At 50.6% G+C, this 18,126-nt stretch overlaps 2 protein-coding genes across 3 annotated transcripts; one reads left to right on the top strand and one right to left on the bottom strand.

Annotated features, from left to right (window-relative positions):
• Positions 1–346: 346 nt before the first annotated feature.
• RELL2 (RELT like 2) lies at positions 347–2,572 on the bottom strand. The gene is made up of 6 exons (XM_065875169.1): positions 2,389–2,572; positions 1,930–1,995; positions 1,768–1,834; positions 1,140–1,325; positions 497–872; positions 347–379 (listed from the first exon to the last, which is right to left on the bottom strand). The coding sequence occupies exons 1-6, from the start codon at positions 2,570–2,572 to the stop codon at positions 347–349; spliced, it is 912 nt and encodes a 303-aa protein (XP_065731241.1).
• A 1,438-nt stretch (positions 2,573–4,010) lies between these two features.
• Positions 4,011–16,254, top strand: HDAC3 (histone deacetylase 3). Of its 2 annotated transcripts, XM_065875376.1 has the most exons (15): positions 4,011–4,111; positions 4,219–4,301; positions 5,628–5,770; positions 7,939–8,020; positions 8,152–8,208; positions 8,328–8,383; positions 8,773–8,906; positions 9,415–9,495; positions 9,922–9,995; positions 10,151–10,215; positions 11,433–11,522; positions 11,648–11,706; positions 11,965–12,044; positions 12,356–12,513; positions 15,606–16,254. In XM_065875376.1, exons 1-15 carry the CDS (start codon positions 4,057–4,059, stop codon positions 15,673–15,675), a joined length of 1,287 nt encoding a protein of 428 aa, XP_065731448.1. In that variant the 5' UTR covers positions 4,011–4,056; the 3' UTR covers positions 15,676–16,254. The 2 variants fall into 2 exon arrangements, with proteins under 2 accessions (XP_065731448.1, XP_065731449.1); XM_065875377.1 differs by lacking the exons at positions 4,011–4,111; positions 4,219–4,301; positions 5,628–5,770; positions 7,939–8,020; positions 8,328–8,383 and having other exon boundaries at positions 8,192–8,208; positions 15,606–15,675.
• The last annotated feature ends 1,872 nt before the right edge of the window (positions 16,255–18,126 follow it).

Raw genomic sequence — 18,126 nt, 5'->3', positions numbered from 1 at the left:
GCTGGTCCCTCAGCTGGGGGGCAGTGCTGTCCAGTTGAGAGGAGGGGCTTCATGCCCACCCAACCCCTGGCCCTGCCAGCTGGTAGTCCATCAGCGCAATGAAGGAGAGGAAGGGTAACAGTGTTGCCTCCTCTTCAAGCTGTGTCCCCGCTTTTCCCCAGGGGCTGCAGGACCTTCCCTGTCCCCTGGAGCACAAGCCCACTCCCCACCACCAAACCAAGGAATATGTACCAAAGGCTAAGCCTGCAGTTTAGCTTGGGGGTTCAGGGAACCAATGGGCTTAGGTAGTTTAAAGTAGGGGGTGGGAGGATGAGATTATCTGACTTGGGGCCCAGGCAGACTCACCTCACACACCCCCTGCCCCCTGTGGTGGGGACACCTGAGAGAGAGAGGAGGGGTCACCAGTGGGAGAACAGGAGGTGGGTCATATCAGTGCCCCCCTAGAGTAGGGGCAATAAGAGCTGAGCCCACCGCAGCCCACCACATGTCTTCATACCTGGTGATCTGAGGTGTCCGGTTTGCTTGGCTGTCCATTTGCCTCTTGACTGGCCAGCCCTGGGCTTGGGCCCCTTCCTCCAGCCCCCAGCATCGACTCTGCAGAGGCTCCAGGGCTCCTCTCAAGTGCACGAGGGACTAGGCTGCTGTCCCTGAGTCCTCCATTACGCACTGGGGGGCTGGCAAGGGCCAGGGGCTGCGGCCTCTCAGGGGGAAGGCTCTCACTGGCAGGCATCCCTGTCCTGGGCTGCCCTCCCCCAGACCCCTGGCCACCCCCTGGGTCCTGCCCCCCACCAGATCCCCAGCTCCTGTCCGTGGGGGAGCCATCACGATGCTCATGCAGCCCATAGCGCTTCTCAATGTGTGTCACCCGGAACCTGGGAGGGGAGGGAACACTGGGGCTTAGGACCACCACTCAGAGGCTGCTTGGCCCTTCCCTCCGATCAGGGACATCCTGGGTTTGATAGGCACTTCCCTCTGGCCTAGGGCAGGGGAGACCAGATTGTGGGGCACATTGTGCAGCCTGGCTTCTGCTGTGGCTCACAGTCCACAAAGAAAGAGCCAGGGCCTACCTTTGGAGGCAGGTGCCTGACCGTTGGGGTCCCCACCTCAACCTCCCTTTCCCTGGGGCACTCTATACCCACCTGCCCACAGAGAATACAGTGGTCTCCCCGGGCCGGGGGCGACTCTTTCCTTCCTTGGAGCGTCCCTGACGGACAAGTGGGGGTCTCTTGTTGCGGCTGCAGTGGATGCAGGGGGCTGCAGAGCCCAGGTGCACTGTGTGATGATGGGAGGGGGCTCCGTCCTGCAAGCTGGAGGTGGCATCCACGCTGGACGGTAGGGAGGAAAGGACCAGGGGTGATATTCCCAGTTTTCTTCCTGTTCGACTTGCTCCTGTTCTTTCAGCGTGCTCCTTAAACCCCAGATGCCCCACTTGCCCCAGGTCCCACCATTCGTTTCTTGTCTTTATCTAATAAACTCAATATGAAGATATTAGTGACCATGTGTTCTCCCTTCCGGGGCTAAAAAGCGGGCAATGCTTAATGCAGAGGAGTGGCATAAGGGGTGAAGGTTAGGCTTGATGATATCCAGAGGAGAGATGTGGGTCGAAGGGCTCAGGATTTCTACAAAACGTCCTTCTTCCTGTATGTTAACCAGCCTTACTCTCCCCTGTCAACCCAAACATGCAAGGAGACTGGGAGAGGAATGTGCAGGAGGAGAGGGTACTCTCCAAGGCAAGCTCAATCGTGCTGGCCCTTGTTCTCAGCTCACCTGGACAGCTGCATTGTCCCTTCTCCTTCACTGTCCCCCAGCATCTCCTTCAAGGCCTCAGCATTGGCTGAGGGGAGAAGGAAAAGAGGGGGTCAGTGGAGGCAAAGGCCGGGGCAAGGGGAAGTTGAGGAGGTGGGGAACGAGGGGCCAGCATACACCCACCTTCATTTTGGATGATGCATCGAACAATCCTCTCTACTGTGTCCTCATTCATGTCATCGTCCTCAGCTGAAGGATGAAAGAGGTTGGTAAGGAAGCAGTAAATGAGTCAGCTTTGGGGGTACATTACCTGGTGGCTTCTGTGGCTTCTTGCTCAAGACCTACCCCTTTAGCAAATTGCCATCGTGCTGTACATTAGCATTTCAAGGGCCAGAGCAGAAAAGATGGGGAAATCAATGGGAGTCCAAGACTCATCAGTGGGCCCTTCCCACCCATGCTGCCTACTCTAGCCCTGCTTTCGGGGTGGTGGCAACCCAATTGCTTTTGCAGAGTCAAGAAAGCATTACTAGACCTCCTGAAAACTTGGTCGGGATTTGGCCTGGGTCTGTTGACCAGGAAGAGGTGTGGGGAGAAGGGTCAGGGAGAAAGGTGACTGAGCCAGGTTCCAGGCTGTTCACTCACGGGGCTGGAGCTGGGTGTCGTCAGGCTCCGAGCCCCTCGAGGTGCGGCAGCGGTAGCCTTTCTTCTTGAGCACGTGGCAGATCATGAAGCCTACCAGGCCCATGAGGAAGAAGACCAGCACAAGCAGGAAGAGCATGTACAGCCCATGTTGGGGCGGCTCCAGGTCAGGCTGTGGTTCCGACATGAGGCCCTGGGGGGCGAGCGCGGGCCAGGGCGCCTCCTGGGGTTAGGGGGCTGCAGCTAGAGATGGGGGGAGGGATAGGAATGCCTTCTTCAGGATCCGAGACAGGCAAGCCTCTAAGGTCTGGCCCCACCCCCTACCCAACCAGGGAGCTGTCCGTGCCAGGGGTGCTGGTCCGGGCCAGGGGTGCCAGACGGCAGCTGCGCAAGCTGTCTTCCACGACCCTGGTCCGCTTCCCCGACGCCCAGAACGTTCCCCTTTCCAGCTTGTCCTGAGCTTCCGTCCCTCCCAAGGACACTGCAGAGCGAGATGGGACGGAATTCTCAGGCGGCCTGCACAAGGATCGTGCCTGAGTCAGCGTCCACACCTCCTCTGCGTTGGCCTGAGCCAGGCCTCCACAGCCCCCTCCCCTTCCTGTACTCTCGCGCACACACCCCCTCCCGCCTTTCTGTTCCTCCCATCCTGACCACCTGGCCCACCGGTACCGGTGGTTTAGCTCTGGCTCCGGCTCCGGCTCCGGCTCGGGTTCCGGTTCCAGGGGCGTCCTAGTCCGGCTCAGGGCCCCCGACGCCCTCCCGGCGCTCATCCCTTGCTTTCTTCCCCTCCCCCCTTCGCCGCCTCAAGGGCTCCGGGCTGCGGCCGCAGATACCCTTGCCGCGGCAGGCGGGGGGAGGGAAGGATGGAGAGGGATGCGGGCTGGTTGGGACCGGGGAGAGGCTCCGGACAACTCCAGCCCTGGGAAGGGAAGGAGAAGGGGGACGCCGCCGCCGCCGCCCTGGGTTCCCAAAAGCCTTCGACCGTCGCCGGCCCGGGACCAGGGGGCGGAGCGCAGGTGTGCCGGGCGGAGAGCTAGAGCCTTGCGCGCTTGTGAGCGCAAGTGTGATGCGCGCGTGACTGCGCCGCTCCCCCCCTTCCCCGACCCCGCGTCGGGGGAGTGTGCGGTGCCGAGTCTGGGTCCGGTGAGGAGGACAGGTAGTCAGGCGAGAGTGCTCTCTACTGGTCTATCGGGCACGGCTGGCTTGGCTCCTGCCCTCAGATGCCCCGGCCGGATGTGTAGCAGGGAATCTTCCCAGCGGGCCGGAGGGAGCCGGCTTTCTGCACCCGAAAGGAACAGCGTGGCCGGTTCTCCGGAGCCTCCTAGAGAGGTGACATGGCCTGCGCCCCGTTTTGGAGAGGTAGCTGGACGGGATGGCTCGGCTTCCCGAGGACTTGACCCCCGCCCGGAAGGAAATGGCCCTATCATACTATTACCGACGCTACAGTCCTCCGGCCAAGGCCAGAGGCTCAAGCCCCAGAACCTAGAAGGGCGTAGCAAGGCGAGGGCGGAACTCCGCAGGGGGCGTGGCCTGGGCGTGGCCTAAGGGAGGCCGGCTTGGGTCTCCCAGTTCCGCAGAGGCAGGCTGCGTGCTTACGCAGCACGCAGGACCGGGGGTGGGGCAGGCGGCCAGGCTGGCGGCGGAGGCGCTGGGCCTGGTCCCGCCGGCACCATGGCCAAGACTGTGGCCTATTTCTACGACCCCGACGTGGGCAACTTCCACTACGGTGAGGGAACAAGGTTGTAGGCGAGGGATTTCGGGACGCGGAGGTTTCGAGGTCGGGGCTACAACTCCAGGAATGCGTACTGACGAACTCTCTTCTCTCACCCCCAGGGGCTGGTCACCCTATGAAGCCCCATCGCTTGGCATTGACCCATAGTCTGGTCCTGCACTACGGTCTCTATAAGAAGATGATCGTGAGTCTCGCGGCTTCTGCTGGGGATTGAGGTTGGGGAGGAGCTGCGGCCCTAGGGATGGGTAGGCTGCCCTGAATGCACCAAGAGCGACCCACCCCTAGAGTGTGTGTGGGGGGGTAGAAGGAACCAGGAGCACTCCCATATGCAGAGTGTTGGTGGGTGCATCCACTGACTTAATGAGAGATACTTTTCCACCTTAGGTCGGCCATCTTTTGACCTCAAGTGGACCAACTCTTGGCCTAGGGGTAGGGTGGAGTGGGGCTGGTTTGAAAACACAAAATTTCTCCCTCCCCAGCATCTTAGGGCAGTTCTGTGGCCTCAAAGAACGGAAGGCGGCTGGATCACTGTATCTGGATGTGAGGTTTACCCTCATTCCCATACCTTCTCTCCACCTCCAAGCTAGAGCTCCAGGGAGGACTTTGCAGCCCTCTGTGTAAATGTGTATGTGTGTGTAGGACAGAAGGAGATGTCCTGGGTATTCCCTTTTCAACCTAGAATACCACCCGCCCGCCCCCCCACACACATAGTTATACTTAATTACTACCTATTCCTCCATCTCCTGGATATACACATGCTGTCTGTTCCTGGCCTGGAATTTATAGCAGTGATATGTGATTATAACATATTGCTCGGCCCTGATGCATTGCAAGGGGAATTAGTCAACAGGATGAATGAGTGTCCACTGCTCGTGCTGAGGCACAGACAAGTTAATTGGTCGTAGAAAAGACTGAGGTGATGTTAGTGCATGAATCCCTGACTCTCTTGAAATTGTTTGCCAGTATGTGCCTTTGAGCATTTTCTGGGGAGAGAAAAACTTTTTGCTCTTGTCCAATTTCTAAAGAAGTGTGTGAACCACTCAAAAGATAATAAATCTCTGGCTTATTAGCACCTGGGCATCTTGGGTTTTAATTAGAAGGTTGTCGTGTGTCCCATATTATTTGATTCCAAAATTAAGAAGAACTCAGAGGAGAGAGTGGACAGAATCAGAGCCCAGGGGAGATGAGTATGAAGAGAATCAGGAATAGGAGATCCAAGGAACAGGGCAGGTGGAAGGGGGTTAAGGTTTGAGAAGGTAGGAAAGGCTGGGCTGGAGGTGGGATGGAAAAGGCAAGCCCAGTGGTCTTTAGGGGGCTTGATCATAATAAACCACCAAGCTAATCAGTCTCTCTTCACTGACATTTGTCTCACAGAATAACAAGGATTGGGGGGCGAGGGGACTGCTGTGTGTAGTTTTGGACAGTCCCCAAGTCTGGGCTCAGTGTGGGCAGTCTCAGCCCAGTGAGTGGGACTGACCCTGCCTGGGTTCACCTTGTGTTTCCATCCGAGGTCTTCAAGCCATACCAGGCCTCCCAGCATGACATGTGCCGCTTCCACTCTGAGGACTACATCGACTTCCTGCAGAGAGTCAGCCCCACCAATATGCAAGGCTTCACCAAGAGCCTTAATGCCTTCAACGTGGGCGATGACTGGTGAGGGGAGGACTCGGACCTTTGATGCCAGACACCTTGTTGCCAGGCATTTCAATGAGAGTACTTGAGTGAGGTCTTGTGGCAGCAGTGGGAAGATATGATGGAGGGGGGATACTTGTCAATGAATCATCATTTACTCGTTTATTCAACAAATATTTATTGGTCATTGGCTCTAGGCCAGGCCCTGTGCTAAATGCTAGGGACGCAATGATCAACAACAACAAAACAATTTTAATATTGCACTTGTGCTAAGGCCTCTGAAGGAGATGTATATGACAGACTATGAGAGTGTATACATGGGAGAATTCTGTAGCCTGGGCAGGGGCTGGTCAGTGGAGGCTTCCTAGAGGAAATAATAAAGATTGAGCTGAGATCTAAAGAAAGTAGGAGGTAATTAGAGGAAAGGTAGTTGGGAGGATGGAGGGTGAGGGGAAGAATGTCTTGGGCAGTAGGGACAGCATGTGCTAAGGGTCTGTGGTAGGACAGAGTGAGACTTATTTGAGGAACAGAAAAAAGGCCACCCACAGAATCTGAGAGTGATCTGAATCAAGGCTAAAGAGATAGGTAGGGCCTTTGAAAAGTAAACAGCCCTATTATAAGTTGGGGTTTTTAACCTCTTGAGTAGGGGGAAGTCATCAAAGTGTTTTAAAAAGCAAGAGAGTGATTAGACACTACCACATTTACGTTGAACTCATATCATAAGAAGTAGACTCAGAGTTAGGCCCTGTGGGAAGAAGGTGGACAATAAAGATAAGCCATGATCCTTGCTTCCATTCTAGTCTACATCCACAAAAATATAGTGACCACAAGAGCTGTCATCTACACAATTCATTTCTAAACTTTTTGTTAGGGAAAATTTCAAACATTTCTGAAAGTACGGTGAACCCGCATGTATCTATCCCTGAGCTACAACACTTAGAGCAAATGGCTAATCTTACTTCGTCTATATCCTCCCATGTTAGATTATTTTAAAGCAAATTCCAGATGTCACACCCTTTTATCCATAAATACTTTACTATATATCTCCAAATGATACTCTTTAAAAAAAGTGAACAATATCATCACACCTGAAAAATTAACAGTAATTCCTTCATATCATCAAATATGCAATCAGTACTTAAATTTCTCCAGTCGTCTCAAATTTTTTCCTTTTTGCAGTTAAATTAATTAAGATTTAAACAAGGTCCACATATTATATTTGGTTGCTACGTCTCTTAAGACTTTTAACTTATAATGTTTCCTTCTCTCCTTTGAATTTATTTTTTGAAGAAACGTGGTTGTTGATCCTATAGTTTCCTACAACAGCTACAGTTTATTGAGTACTTATTCTGCTGTGCCAAGGATTACTGGTATATCCACCTAATTCTCACACCACCCGTGAGATGTACTAGTCCTTTTCCTGATGGTAGGCATAAGTACATAAACTGAAATTTGAGGAGATTTTGGTAACTTAACCTGAGTCACATAACTGGTCAGTGGAGGTGGCAGGATTCAGATCCAGAGCCTAGGTTTTTAAACACTACACTAATCCGTTTCCCTGAAAGATCCTACCAATAGAAGCAGCCTGGGCTGGAGGATAGAGGCCAACTCCTCAGGCTGGCCCTGAGCACCTTCCCAACCTTATCCCCACACCCCTGCTGCGCAGGGTGTCTTCCTGGAATACCCTTTGTTCCCCATTCAGCCTCACCAAGGCCTTCTCAGCCTTCACACCACCATGAAGCTTCATGCCATGAAGCCTTTCTTGACCACACCAGTCGCAGTGGTCTGTCCTGCACACGCTGCCCTGCCCATTGGGTTTTTCAGTTGCATGCTGTCTTGGGAGGTTTCTTGTTCTTTGTGTTATTGCCGCTGCTATTTCTGAGTTCACTTTATAGATCTGGGAATGCAGAGTCAGCCCTCAGGCCACAGCTGGGGCCGTAAATGCTCTTTGTGCAGCTAGGGAATACTACCACTGGGCTTCCCTACTTCCCATCCAGTGCCTCGCACAAGGCTCGGTACATGGTTTGGTCTAAGATATTTGTCAAATAAATTTGCAGATAACCCAGGTATGTAGGAGGGGCAGGGGGGTTATTGAAGCATGGAGATCAGAGGCCTTTGGGGTAGGGAGAGAGGTGTAGGAAGGGAGTGGACGAAGGTAAAAGGGCTCCAACTTGCTCTTCTTCCTGCAGCCCAGTGTTTCCCGGGCTCTTTGAGTTCTGCTCCCGTTACACAGGCGCATCTCTGCAAGGAGCAACCCAGCTGAACAACAAGGTGACCATAGCCCCGAGTCCTATTTCCCCCTTCCTGTGGGTCCCTGAATCCAAGGCCTTAACCCTGATCCAGAGCTCCCAGCTTTGGCGGTGGGCAGGAGAAGGACTGTGAGTTGGGTGTTTGTCTTTCAGATCTGTGATATTGCCATTAACTGGGCTGGTGGTCTGCACCATGCCAAGAAGTTTGAGGTGAGTGAGGAGGAGATGGGGGAGACAACAGCTACTGTAGGGTAGGAGGTCAGGATGACACTAGGGGGCAGCTGGGTGGAGGAGTCGTTCCTCTCTGTAAGACCACTCTCTTACCATAGGCTTCTGGCTTCTGCTATGTCAATGACATTGTGATTGGCATCCTGGAGCTGCTCAAGTAAGTAGCCTGGGAGGAGATGGGGGGACTTAAGAGGCTCTTGGCTGAGGAGGTCTGAGACTGCCCTGGCCCTGACCCTGACCTCCACCCCACACTAGCTTTTCCCAAGTTCTTGATGCTTTTCTCAGGCTGCCTCTTCCTGTGCTCTGCTGCAGATTCCCCGCTGCCTGCTCACATTTCAGCCTTCTCTGCACATCCCTCTCCTGTCCCTGCCTCCAGGCTGGAGCCCCAGGGTTGCCCTTAGGGAACTGGTGGTATTAGGTTTCAGGTGACTTGGGCCAATGTAGACTCTTCATAATTCCAGACCTTGTGTTTGGGAGGAGTGGGTTGGGGGGTTTTCCTCCTGGGGTTCACCTCTGCCTCAGACCCTGGCTTTGCCCTCACCCCAGGTACCACCCTCGGGTGCTCTACATTGATATTGACATCCACCACGGTGACGGGGTTCAGGAAGCCTTCTACCTCACGGACCGGGTCATGACAGTGTCCTTCCACAAATATGGAAACTACTTCTTCCCTGGCACAGGTATGGGAATAGGAACGTCTGTCCCCTTCATACTCTTCAGCTCTTACCATGACTTTCTCCTCCTCAGCCTCAGGTCTCAGCTCAGATGGCCCCCTCCTTGGAGAAGCCTTTCCTGATCACCCCGTTACTCTGTCACATCCCTCTGCTTGGTTTTTTCAGAGCACTCACTGCTGTTTGAATTTATTGTGGTGTTTTGTTTTGTTAACTGCCTCCCACCTTATCATGCCTACCTCCCAAGAACATAAGCTTGGTGGGATTTCAGTCATTTCGTTAGTTCTCTTTACTGCTGTATCCCCAGTGCCTCGCTCCCAGCTTGGCTCATGGTAGGCCCTCCAAAAGTATCTGTTGAATGAATGCAAGCTGCAGGGGACTTAGTGGTTCGAGGGAGTGAGTGGTGGGCGCACATAGATGGAGTGAGAGGCCCTCGGAGTACAGTTGGGGTTGAAGCGGCTGGGTTATAGATACCTCCCGGGTACCGCTGCCACTCCCACCCCCCACTTCCCTACAGGTGACATGTATGAAGTTGGAGCAGAGAGTGGCCGCTACTACTGCCTCAATGTGCCCCTGCGGGATGGCATTGATGACCAGAGTATGTACTGAAGTCTTCTCCCCGCTCACTAGGCTCCTTCTCTCTCTCCTTGAGTTAACCTCTTCTGCCTGATGTTGTCTACTGTTGGGCCAGGTGTCCTTAAGGATGAATGGCCTTCAGAGGGACCATGAATTCCCCGGAAATTGTATGCAACATATTGTATGTGCATTTTTCTGGGAAAAGGGTCATTAGCTTCCATCAGTCACTCCAGAAGTTCATCAGACCCCACCTAGAAGTTCAGAACCAATGGTTGCCCCTTTGGGTTGCCCCATTCCTGGGGCAACATCTAGAAGCGTATACTTTGGCTTTTGGTAACTTCTGCCACCCGTTCCTGGGCTCCACGCTCTCTGAACCCCCTTTTTCCTTTTGTTCCCTGTCTCCCCATCCCCTTGGGGTGCCAGGTACCCATCTTTGGCCCTCTCCCAGGTTACAAGCACCTTTTCCAGCCAGTTATCAACCAGGTGGTGGACTTCTACCAACCCACGTGCATTGTGCTCCAGGTAATACTGTCAGTGCCTCCTCAGGCACTGGGCTTGAGGGAAGAGAGCAGGAAAGAGGAGAGTCCCTAGGCTGGTGGGGGAAGGGAAGTGAAGGACATCTGTGACATTCTGAGTAGTTATCTCACTGTGGCCCCCTTGGGTTTTGATTTTTGCAGTGTGGAGCTGACTCTCTGGGCTGTGATCGATTGGGCTGCTTCAACCTCAGCATTCGAGGACATGGGTGAGACCTGCCCTCCTTCCACTCCCCCAGGTTTTCACGTGGCCTTGGGCCTCAATACATGGAATGGGAGTAGTTGGGGAATGGACCTCACCTCCTTTTGGGACTCAAAAATAGCTACATGTTGTACTTTGAACCAGAAATGTCACCTTAAACAGTGTTCCCCAGTTGGTCATTCATTCACAGTAGGTTTTTGTTAAGCACCTATTATGTTCCAGGCATTGTACTAGGAGATGGGGATGCAGTGGGGAAACTCCCATGGAGTTTACAGTTTAGCCTAGGAAACAGACAAAAAATAAGTAAGCAAACAAGACAGGTAGATAGTTATAAATTCTGTGAAGGAAAAAGATAGAAAGCTAAGACACAGGATAACAATGGAGAACCTACTTTAGATAGCACGATTTGGAAAGAATTTCCCAAAATTCTGAGCTGAGACCTGGAGGCTAAAAAGAGCGAGCCATAAAAGGAGCAGAGGGAGGTCTATCCCAAGCAGTGAGAAGGACCCATGCAGAGGCTCTGAGACAGGGCAGAGCTGGTATAGTGGAGGAGATGAAGTAAAACCAACAAGGTAGGGACAGGGAGAGCAGGCTGCAGGTGGTTTGAGGTGAGGTCTGAGAAGTCGGCAGTGGTGGGGTCGTGCAGAGCCTTTAGACCCTGGTAAGGAGTCTGGATTATATTTCAGATGTGATGGGAAACTTTAGACAGGTTTTAAACAGGGAAGTGATATGATCCGGCTTATATTTTAAAGTGACTGCTCTGAGTGCTGAATGGAGAAAGGTTTGGGGTGGCGGGGGGGCGGTACACAGGAGTGGAAGTGGGAAGACCAGTTAGGAAGCTATTGGTATTGTGTAGGCAGGATGCCAAGTTGGAGGAGGTGGTTGATGGAGAGAAGCAGATGATTTGAGTTATATTTTGGTGGCTAAACTGACAGCACTTGCTGGTGCCTTGGTGAGAACAGTTGACTAACAGGTCGGGTGCCAGGGTGGGTGCTGAGCAGGACAGAGGTAGGAGTGCACCCTATTTTAAAGTTTTTATTGAGACACAACATGTGGATAATAAAGTGCGCAAATCTCAGGGATATAACTTAGTGATTTTCACTGCCTAGATCAAGATAGAGAACATTTCTAGTTTCCTTGTGCACCTTTCCAGGCAATATCTAGAAGCGTATACTTTGGCTTTTGGTAACTTCTGCCACCTGTTCCTCTGGTTCCTTTTAACAGGGAGTGCGTTGAATATGTCAAGAGCTTCAATATCCCTCTGCTGGTGCTGGGTGGTGGTGGCTATACTGTCCGGAATGTTGCCCGCTGTTGGTGAGCACGCCCCCATTTTTCCTCCTCCCCCTTGTCCAGTGTGAGCTAGGGGCTCCCTGAGAGATGGCTAGGTGGGCCCTTCAACCCACTTGTTCAGCCCGCCCCCCTCTGCTGGTTTGTTTCAGGACGTATGAGACATCGCTGCTAGTAGAAGAGGCCATTAGTGAGGAGCTTCCCTACAGTGGTAAGGACCACCCCATGATGCCCCCAGAACAGGAAGGCCATTTTCACAAGACCCCAAAATGGCCTGGTTTGAAAGCAGGTGGAAAGTTTGACTTTCTCAGAGCTCTGCAGACTAAACCCCTGAACCCAGGTCAGGGAAAAGGTTGGGCAGCTATTACGTAGGGGTTTCGGATGGAAAGGAAAGGGAGTGGCAAGTCTTGGGACCTGCCTGCCTCTATCTGAGCCATAACGTCTCCTCCTAATCTCCTTTTACCCCAAGAATACTTTGAGTACTTTGCCCCGGACTTCACGCTCCATCCAGATGTCAGCACCCGCATCGAGAATCAGAACTCACGCCAGGTCAGCAGCTCGGAGAAGCTGAGCACCAGGGCGGGGGAGCCCAGGAGAGGTCCAGGATGTGGGAAGTCAGAGAAACCAGGGAAGAAAAGAAGTTCTCAGCCATCACTGTCACTGTTCTCAGCTAGGAGTCAGCCCAGGTTAAAGCAGAAGCAGTCAGGGTTGGGAGGAGGGACAGTTAACAGCTGGGAGACTCAAACTAAGATGTGAGGTGGGATTGAAACTAGGACAGTAGGGGCAAAAGGCAGTTAGAAGCATAGATGCCCTGGGAATCCCTGGGAGCTGCTCACTGTCTATTCCTCATCCCCAACCAGTATCTGGACCAGATCCGCCAGACAATCTTTGAAAACCTGAAGATGCTGAACCACGCACCTAGTGTCCAGATTCATGATGTGCCGGCAGACCTCCTGACCTATGACAGGACTGATGAGGCTGACGCGGAGGAGAGGGGTCCCGAGGAGAACTACAGCAGGTCTGGGGCAGGGACTTGAGAGCAAGGGATTCCCACAAGCTTTTTGGGGAGGTTAAGAGGGAAAAAGTACATTGGAGGGCATTAGCCTAATTGTCCTTGGCTTACCTCCTTTGGTATGTGGCAATCCCACACTTTTCTGCCCTGCTTCTAATGACGTAAGTAACATGTGTTTGTTGTAAAAATTTTAAACAGCACCAAAATATGTTCAGTTTGCTTTTACATGATCCCAGACACGTTTCACAAAGTATCCAATGTTAATAGTTTGATTTCTATCTTTTCAGATTTTTTCTGTAGATTACAACTGTACTATTTAACATTCACATATAAACACAAGGGCACACATACACTCATTTTCAGAGTTGTGCAGTCTTTTTTTTTTAATACAAATTGGATTACTCTATACATGTTCTACAATTTCCAACTTTTTTTTTTCACGTAACAGTGTATCTTTCCATGCCAATATATATAAAAATCTGCTTCATTATTTTATTAGCTGTATAATATTCCATTGTGTGGATGTAGCATAATTTAACCAAGTGCCATTGACAGGCATTTACATTATTTCCCATTTTATCCATATTACAAAGAGTATGGAAGTGAATCCCCGTCCATATACATCTTTGCATGCTTGTTTGAGTGGGTGAGATTCCTGGAATTGTTGTTGCTAGGTCAAAGGCCGTGTGCACTAAAAATTTTTTTATTTGTTGCCAAATTGCCTTCCATAAAGTCTGTAACAGTTTATATTCTTGCCAGCATTTTACTCACTCCTTCCAGATTCTAAGCTGGACAGGTCACTGCCCATGTACTGCTCTTGAAAGGCCCTTGGATTTCTTTCCTCTGTTAATTTTCTCAGCTGTATTATGTACGTGTGTGTGTTTTTATGTCTTTACCTTTCTGAGATACATATTAAAATATTTACAGATGCACTGAATAGGGGGAAAAAAAGACTAGAATAGACTTTTTAAAAAACCCCAAACCAGGCTTTTCTGAAAAATGAAGGGAAAAAACAGCAGAACCCAGAAGTGCAGAAACAGATGCACTTAATAGAGAACAGATTTCCTTACGTGACTGGGGGATAACCACAGCTGTACGCTTGTAGGACACCTGGTCCTGCTCCCATGCACTGTTAGATGTTTGATCTGGCTCTGCTGCAGAGTCTGATGGGCTTCTCAGTCCCTTCCAGAATCTTCTCTCTGTCTTAGAGTTCAGGCTTTCAGATGTCTCCTCTGGACCTGGGCTCTACTGCTTAGACCCTTGGGACCACTCCAACCCTTATCCTCCATGAGTATCCCCTTATTTTCTCTCTTGGTTGAGGAAGTATCTGAACATCTGGCCTCAGGGATCCTTTTTTTTTTTTTTTTTTTTTTTTGTGGTACGCGGGCCTCTCACTGCTGCGGCCTCTCCCATTGCAGAGCACAGGCTCCGGACGCGCAGGCTCAGCGGCCATGGCTCACGGGCCCAGCCGCTCCGCGGCATGCGGGATCCTCCCGGACTGGGGCACGAACCTGTGTGCCCTGCATCCGCAGGTGGACTCCCAACCACTGCGCCACCAGGGAAGCCCTCAGGGATCCTTTTTGACCCCTCATCTCCTTCTCAACTTCTCCAGGTCTCTGGGGCTTGACTTTTAGAAATTGATTTTCTTAAAAATCTGTTTTTAAGTTCTTCCTTTTGGCAAAGTTTGTTTTATTTTTATCTGTAGTTCCAGGCTGGCATCTGGGCCTAGTTTCTTCTCTCAAGAGCCAGCAGAAGCCTCAGGCCTCTTCCTGTCCTAAGCCCTACCATCAGACCACCCACTGAGCTCCTTTTCTTTGATGCCTGTAGCTCCAGCTTGCATATCATTTGCAGAGTAGTAATAAGTTTTACCACTTTTTGTGGGTTTGCTAAGCCCCAGACTGTTACTGAGTGCTTTATATTAAAACATACATGATACAATGTCATCCTGTCATCAGTCTCTTGCCATCAGACAACCCTAAGAGGCGCTATTCTTAAATTACCAGAAGAGGAATCTAAGGCTCAGAGAGGCTAAATAACTTTCTGAAAGTCCCACAGCTAGCTAAATATCAGGGCTGAGATTCAAACTCGAGTCTCTGACTCCTCACCTTTAACCCTTGTGCACTTAGAGGTAACTGAGACATTGCTTTCCAGGCAGAGGGGCCTTTCCCGACTTTGTTCCCCGGCTTCTCTTTGATGACTTTCTTCCTTCTTTCTCAGTTATCAGCCGTGGGCAGGATAATTCAGTTATACATATTCTCCCAGAGAATAGTTTTCCAAAAAGAAAGAGAGCAGTATTGAGTACTTATGGGACCTTGTGTTGCTTTCACATCCCTTTGCTCACTACAGGTTTATAGTATATCACTCCTCTGCTAAAAACGCTCCTTTCCATTGCACTTAGAAGAAAATCCAAATTTCTGACGGTGGCTTTAAAAGGCTCTGCATGCTTTAAAAGGCCCTTACCTATGTCCCTGGTCTCATCACTAATGACCATCGTCTGTGCACACGTCCCCTAGCCATCTTGACCTCCTTTTCTCACTGGAATACATCAGTCTCCGTCCACCTTATAACTTCTGTACTAGGTTTTCTTGCAGCTTGGAATGGTCTTCCTGATGTCTTTGCCTGTCCAGCTTCTTCTCAGACTTCAGGTCTTACCTTGTTAGAACAGCCTCTCCTGATAATCCTATCTGAAATTTTACCTGTTTCCTCCCATCACGCTCAGTCACATCCCTTTATTTCATTTTATTCATAGTGCTTTCCACCATCTGAAATTACCATATTTATGTTTTTACTTTGTTAGTTATTGTCAGTCTCATTTATTCGGTGAGTTTTTTGAGGATAGGCAGAAATTTTGTCCGATTGATTCTCTACTGCTAAGGCTTATGACAGTGTCTGGCACAGTGCAGTCTGTCAGTAAATGTTTATTGACTATATGAATGCATGAATGAATAGCAGTCAGTCTCTACCAGCAGAAGGAGAGGAGTGGTTCCCTGACAATGGGGGCCTGAGAAATGGCTCCAGAGAGGGTACCTATGTGGGAGAAGATTGGAACTTGGAGAGTGGGAACCTGACCTCTCTTTCTCTCTTTCCTTGCTTTGTAGGCCAGAGGCACCCAATGAATTCTATGATGGAGACCATGACAATGACAAGGAAAGCGACGTGGAGATTTAAGAGTGGCTGGGCTTGCTGTGTCCCCAGATATTCCTTTTTACCTCTTGGTTGGGTGGGAGGGAAAAGGTGTGGCTCTTCCACCCCTGGTCAGGTTACTCTCAGGGCTTTTACCAACGCTGGGGGAGGGTTTGGAGACCACATCTTGTTCTGGAACCAACTATCCCCTCTCTTCTCCCTCCCAAGGTCTGAGAATGGTACCTATTAGGGATTGGATGGGGACAAGGATAGCCATCTCTAGGACATCTTGGGTGGTGAGCCCTAGAGGCCAGTCCCAGCCCTTCTGGCTCACTTATTCCTTCCCTACTTCCCTCTAACCCAGAGACTTTAGGGGTGAGGGGGTAGACAGGAGTAAGGTTGCCTTTGACTTCCTCCTGGGTTATCCTAATGCAGGCCTTGTTTCCAGTGCAGGTGAAGAGTAAGGGATTTTAGGGGGCTCTGGCTCCCTAACACCTTAACCCAGATGATGGGAAGTGCAGTTTTGAGATCGGGGAGGATGTGAAAATGTCCTGTTCTAACTTCTGGCTTTATGTCCATTTTACCACCCTTTTTATTCAATAAACCAAGTTGGTATTTTTTGTACCTTTTGCCTTTCTGGGAATATTCTTAATTCTTGCTAGCTGCCTGTGTATGAAGAGAGAGGAAATGGGGTGATGATGTATATAATAAAAATCGTAGTTAACATTCATTCAGCACTCAGCTTACATTAGCACCTGTATACATGTATTCTACATGGATTGTCTTACTCATATATAGGGAGTTAAGAGAGCATTTTAGTTAAGAGTTAGACAAACCTGAGCAGATTACTAGCTTAAGAGAGGGAGTAGAAGATGACTTCAGGTTTTTGAACCTGGGTGTTGGGATTGGTGATGCTAGTTGGTGAGGATACACTGAGATCAAATGGTGACTGACATAAGCAGTTGCTCCTTATCTTCATTGTCTATGTGAAGAATGATGCTAGATATTGTAGTAGCCACAAACATGGACTCTTCCCCAGTAGGGAGTAAGATAAATGCTATAGTAGATGTAGACAGTGGTACAAGAAAGAAGAGTAATACCTGGATCACTCCTTCCATGCTCTGATCCTGTCGTTTCTCAACACTAGCATAGAAAGTAAGTAGCTTTTGAACTGTTTTGGACAAACTGATTTCGAAGTGTGGGCTGGACAACTCTGTGCAGCTGTCCATCAGGCAATTAGAAAGTGGAAGGTAAGAGATGAAGGTCAGATTTAGGAGCCAGCCAGCTTGGCAGAGTCTTTGTAAAATAACAGACCCTAGACTGAGCACTGGGCTCCCTAATGAGTGAGTCACTGACTGCCCTCCAGGAACATGCAGTTGAAATCTTTTGCCAGTCGTGGGAAAGATAAGTCCAGACTTTGAGGACTTACTGGGTACCACAGGCTTTTCACACAAGGGACTGATGTAGCTATTCTTGAGAATAGATGAAATCACTGAGGGAGGAATCAAGCTAGTAGAGCAAAGAACACACTTTTGGAGAATGCCTGTTTTTTTCACTCAGGTTTGGTTTATGTCAGTAGGGAATGCTGGTTAAATATAGGGCTTGGCCGTCAGACCAACCTGGTTTTAAGTTTTTTGTCACTTCATTATGTGTCCCTGGGCAAGTCACTTCAATTGTCGATGTCCAAATTTCCTATCTTTAAAATGGTGAGACTAGTGGAATCTATCACATGGCATTGTGAGGATTCAGTGAGAAAATAGGTGTAGAGTGTTTTTGCATAGAGTCTGGCATAGAACAAGTGTGTATGGTAAATGGTTAACTATTATTAAGCTTCAGGCACACTGTAGCAATAACTAGTTTTTCCAGATTAGAAACATGGAAAGTAGTAGACCTTGGATTTAGAACTAGGTAATCTAACTCCAGAGCTAGTCGACTTCAGTCTAGCGCTGGCCCTGGACCAAGCTCTGTTCTTGGTACATAGCTTTCAATAAATGGTAGCTATCACTTTACTTTTTCATGTGCTCCATGGGTATTGAACACATAAAAACTATATTATCCTGGAAAGCCCGGCACTAAATTTTCTGCAAAGATAACAGTCTCTCTTATGCGATTTTTGGTTCAGATAATAATATCCTGGTCTGGAGTGTGAGAGGGTCCAGGCTTTACAGCCACGTGGGCACTGCGTGGGAGCAGGGAGGCCTGCGCCGCTCCAACCGCCAGGGGGCGCTGTCCGGGAGAGTTGCACCGCCCACTCACCATCACCCCCCCAACGTGGGTCCGAATGGTTAGGCCCGCCAGGCAGGTAGTGCGCTTCCGCGGCTTTCCTCCACCCCCCCTCCCTTCCCCCGTTGGTAGGGGCTGCGTGTCCGGGCGGAAGTGGGGCAGGCGGGCGGGAGCGAGGCGTCGCGGTTGTATATTCATGAAGCGCGCGCAGCCCGGCATGCTAATGAGGCGGGGCGCGGCGGCTGGCTGAGGAGCTGCTGGGCGGCGGCGGCG

This window comes from Phocoena phocoena, chromosome 3 (genome assembly GCF_963924675.1).
Source record: "Phocoena phocoena chromosome 3, mPhoPho1.1, whole genome shotgun sequence".
Classification (NCBI taxonomy): domain Eukaryota; kingdom Metazoa; phylum Chordata; class Mammalia; order Artiodactyla; family Phocoenidae; genus Phocoena; species Phocoena phocoena.
Note: the sequence above shows the minus strand (reverse complement) of the source record. Positions and strands in the feature narration are given on the sequence as shown.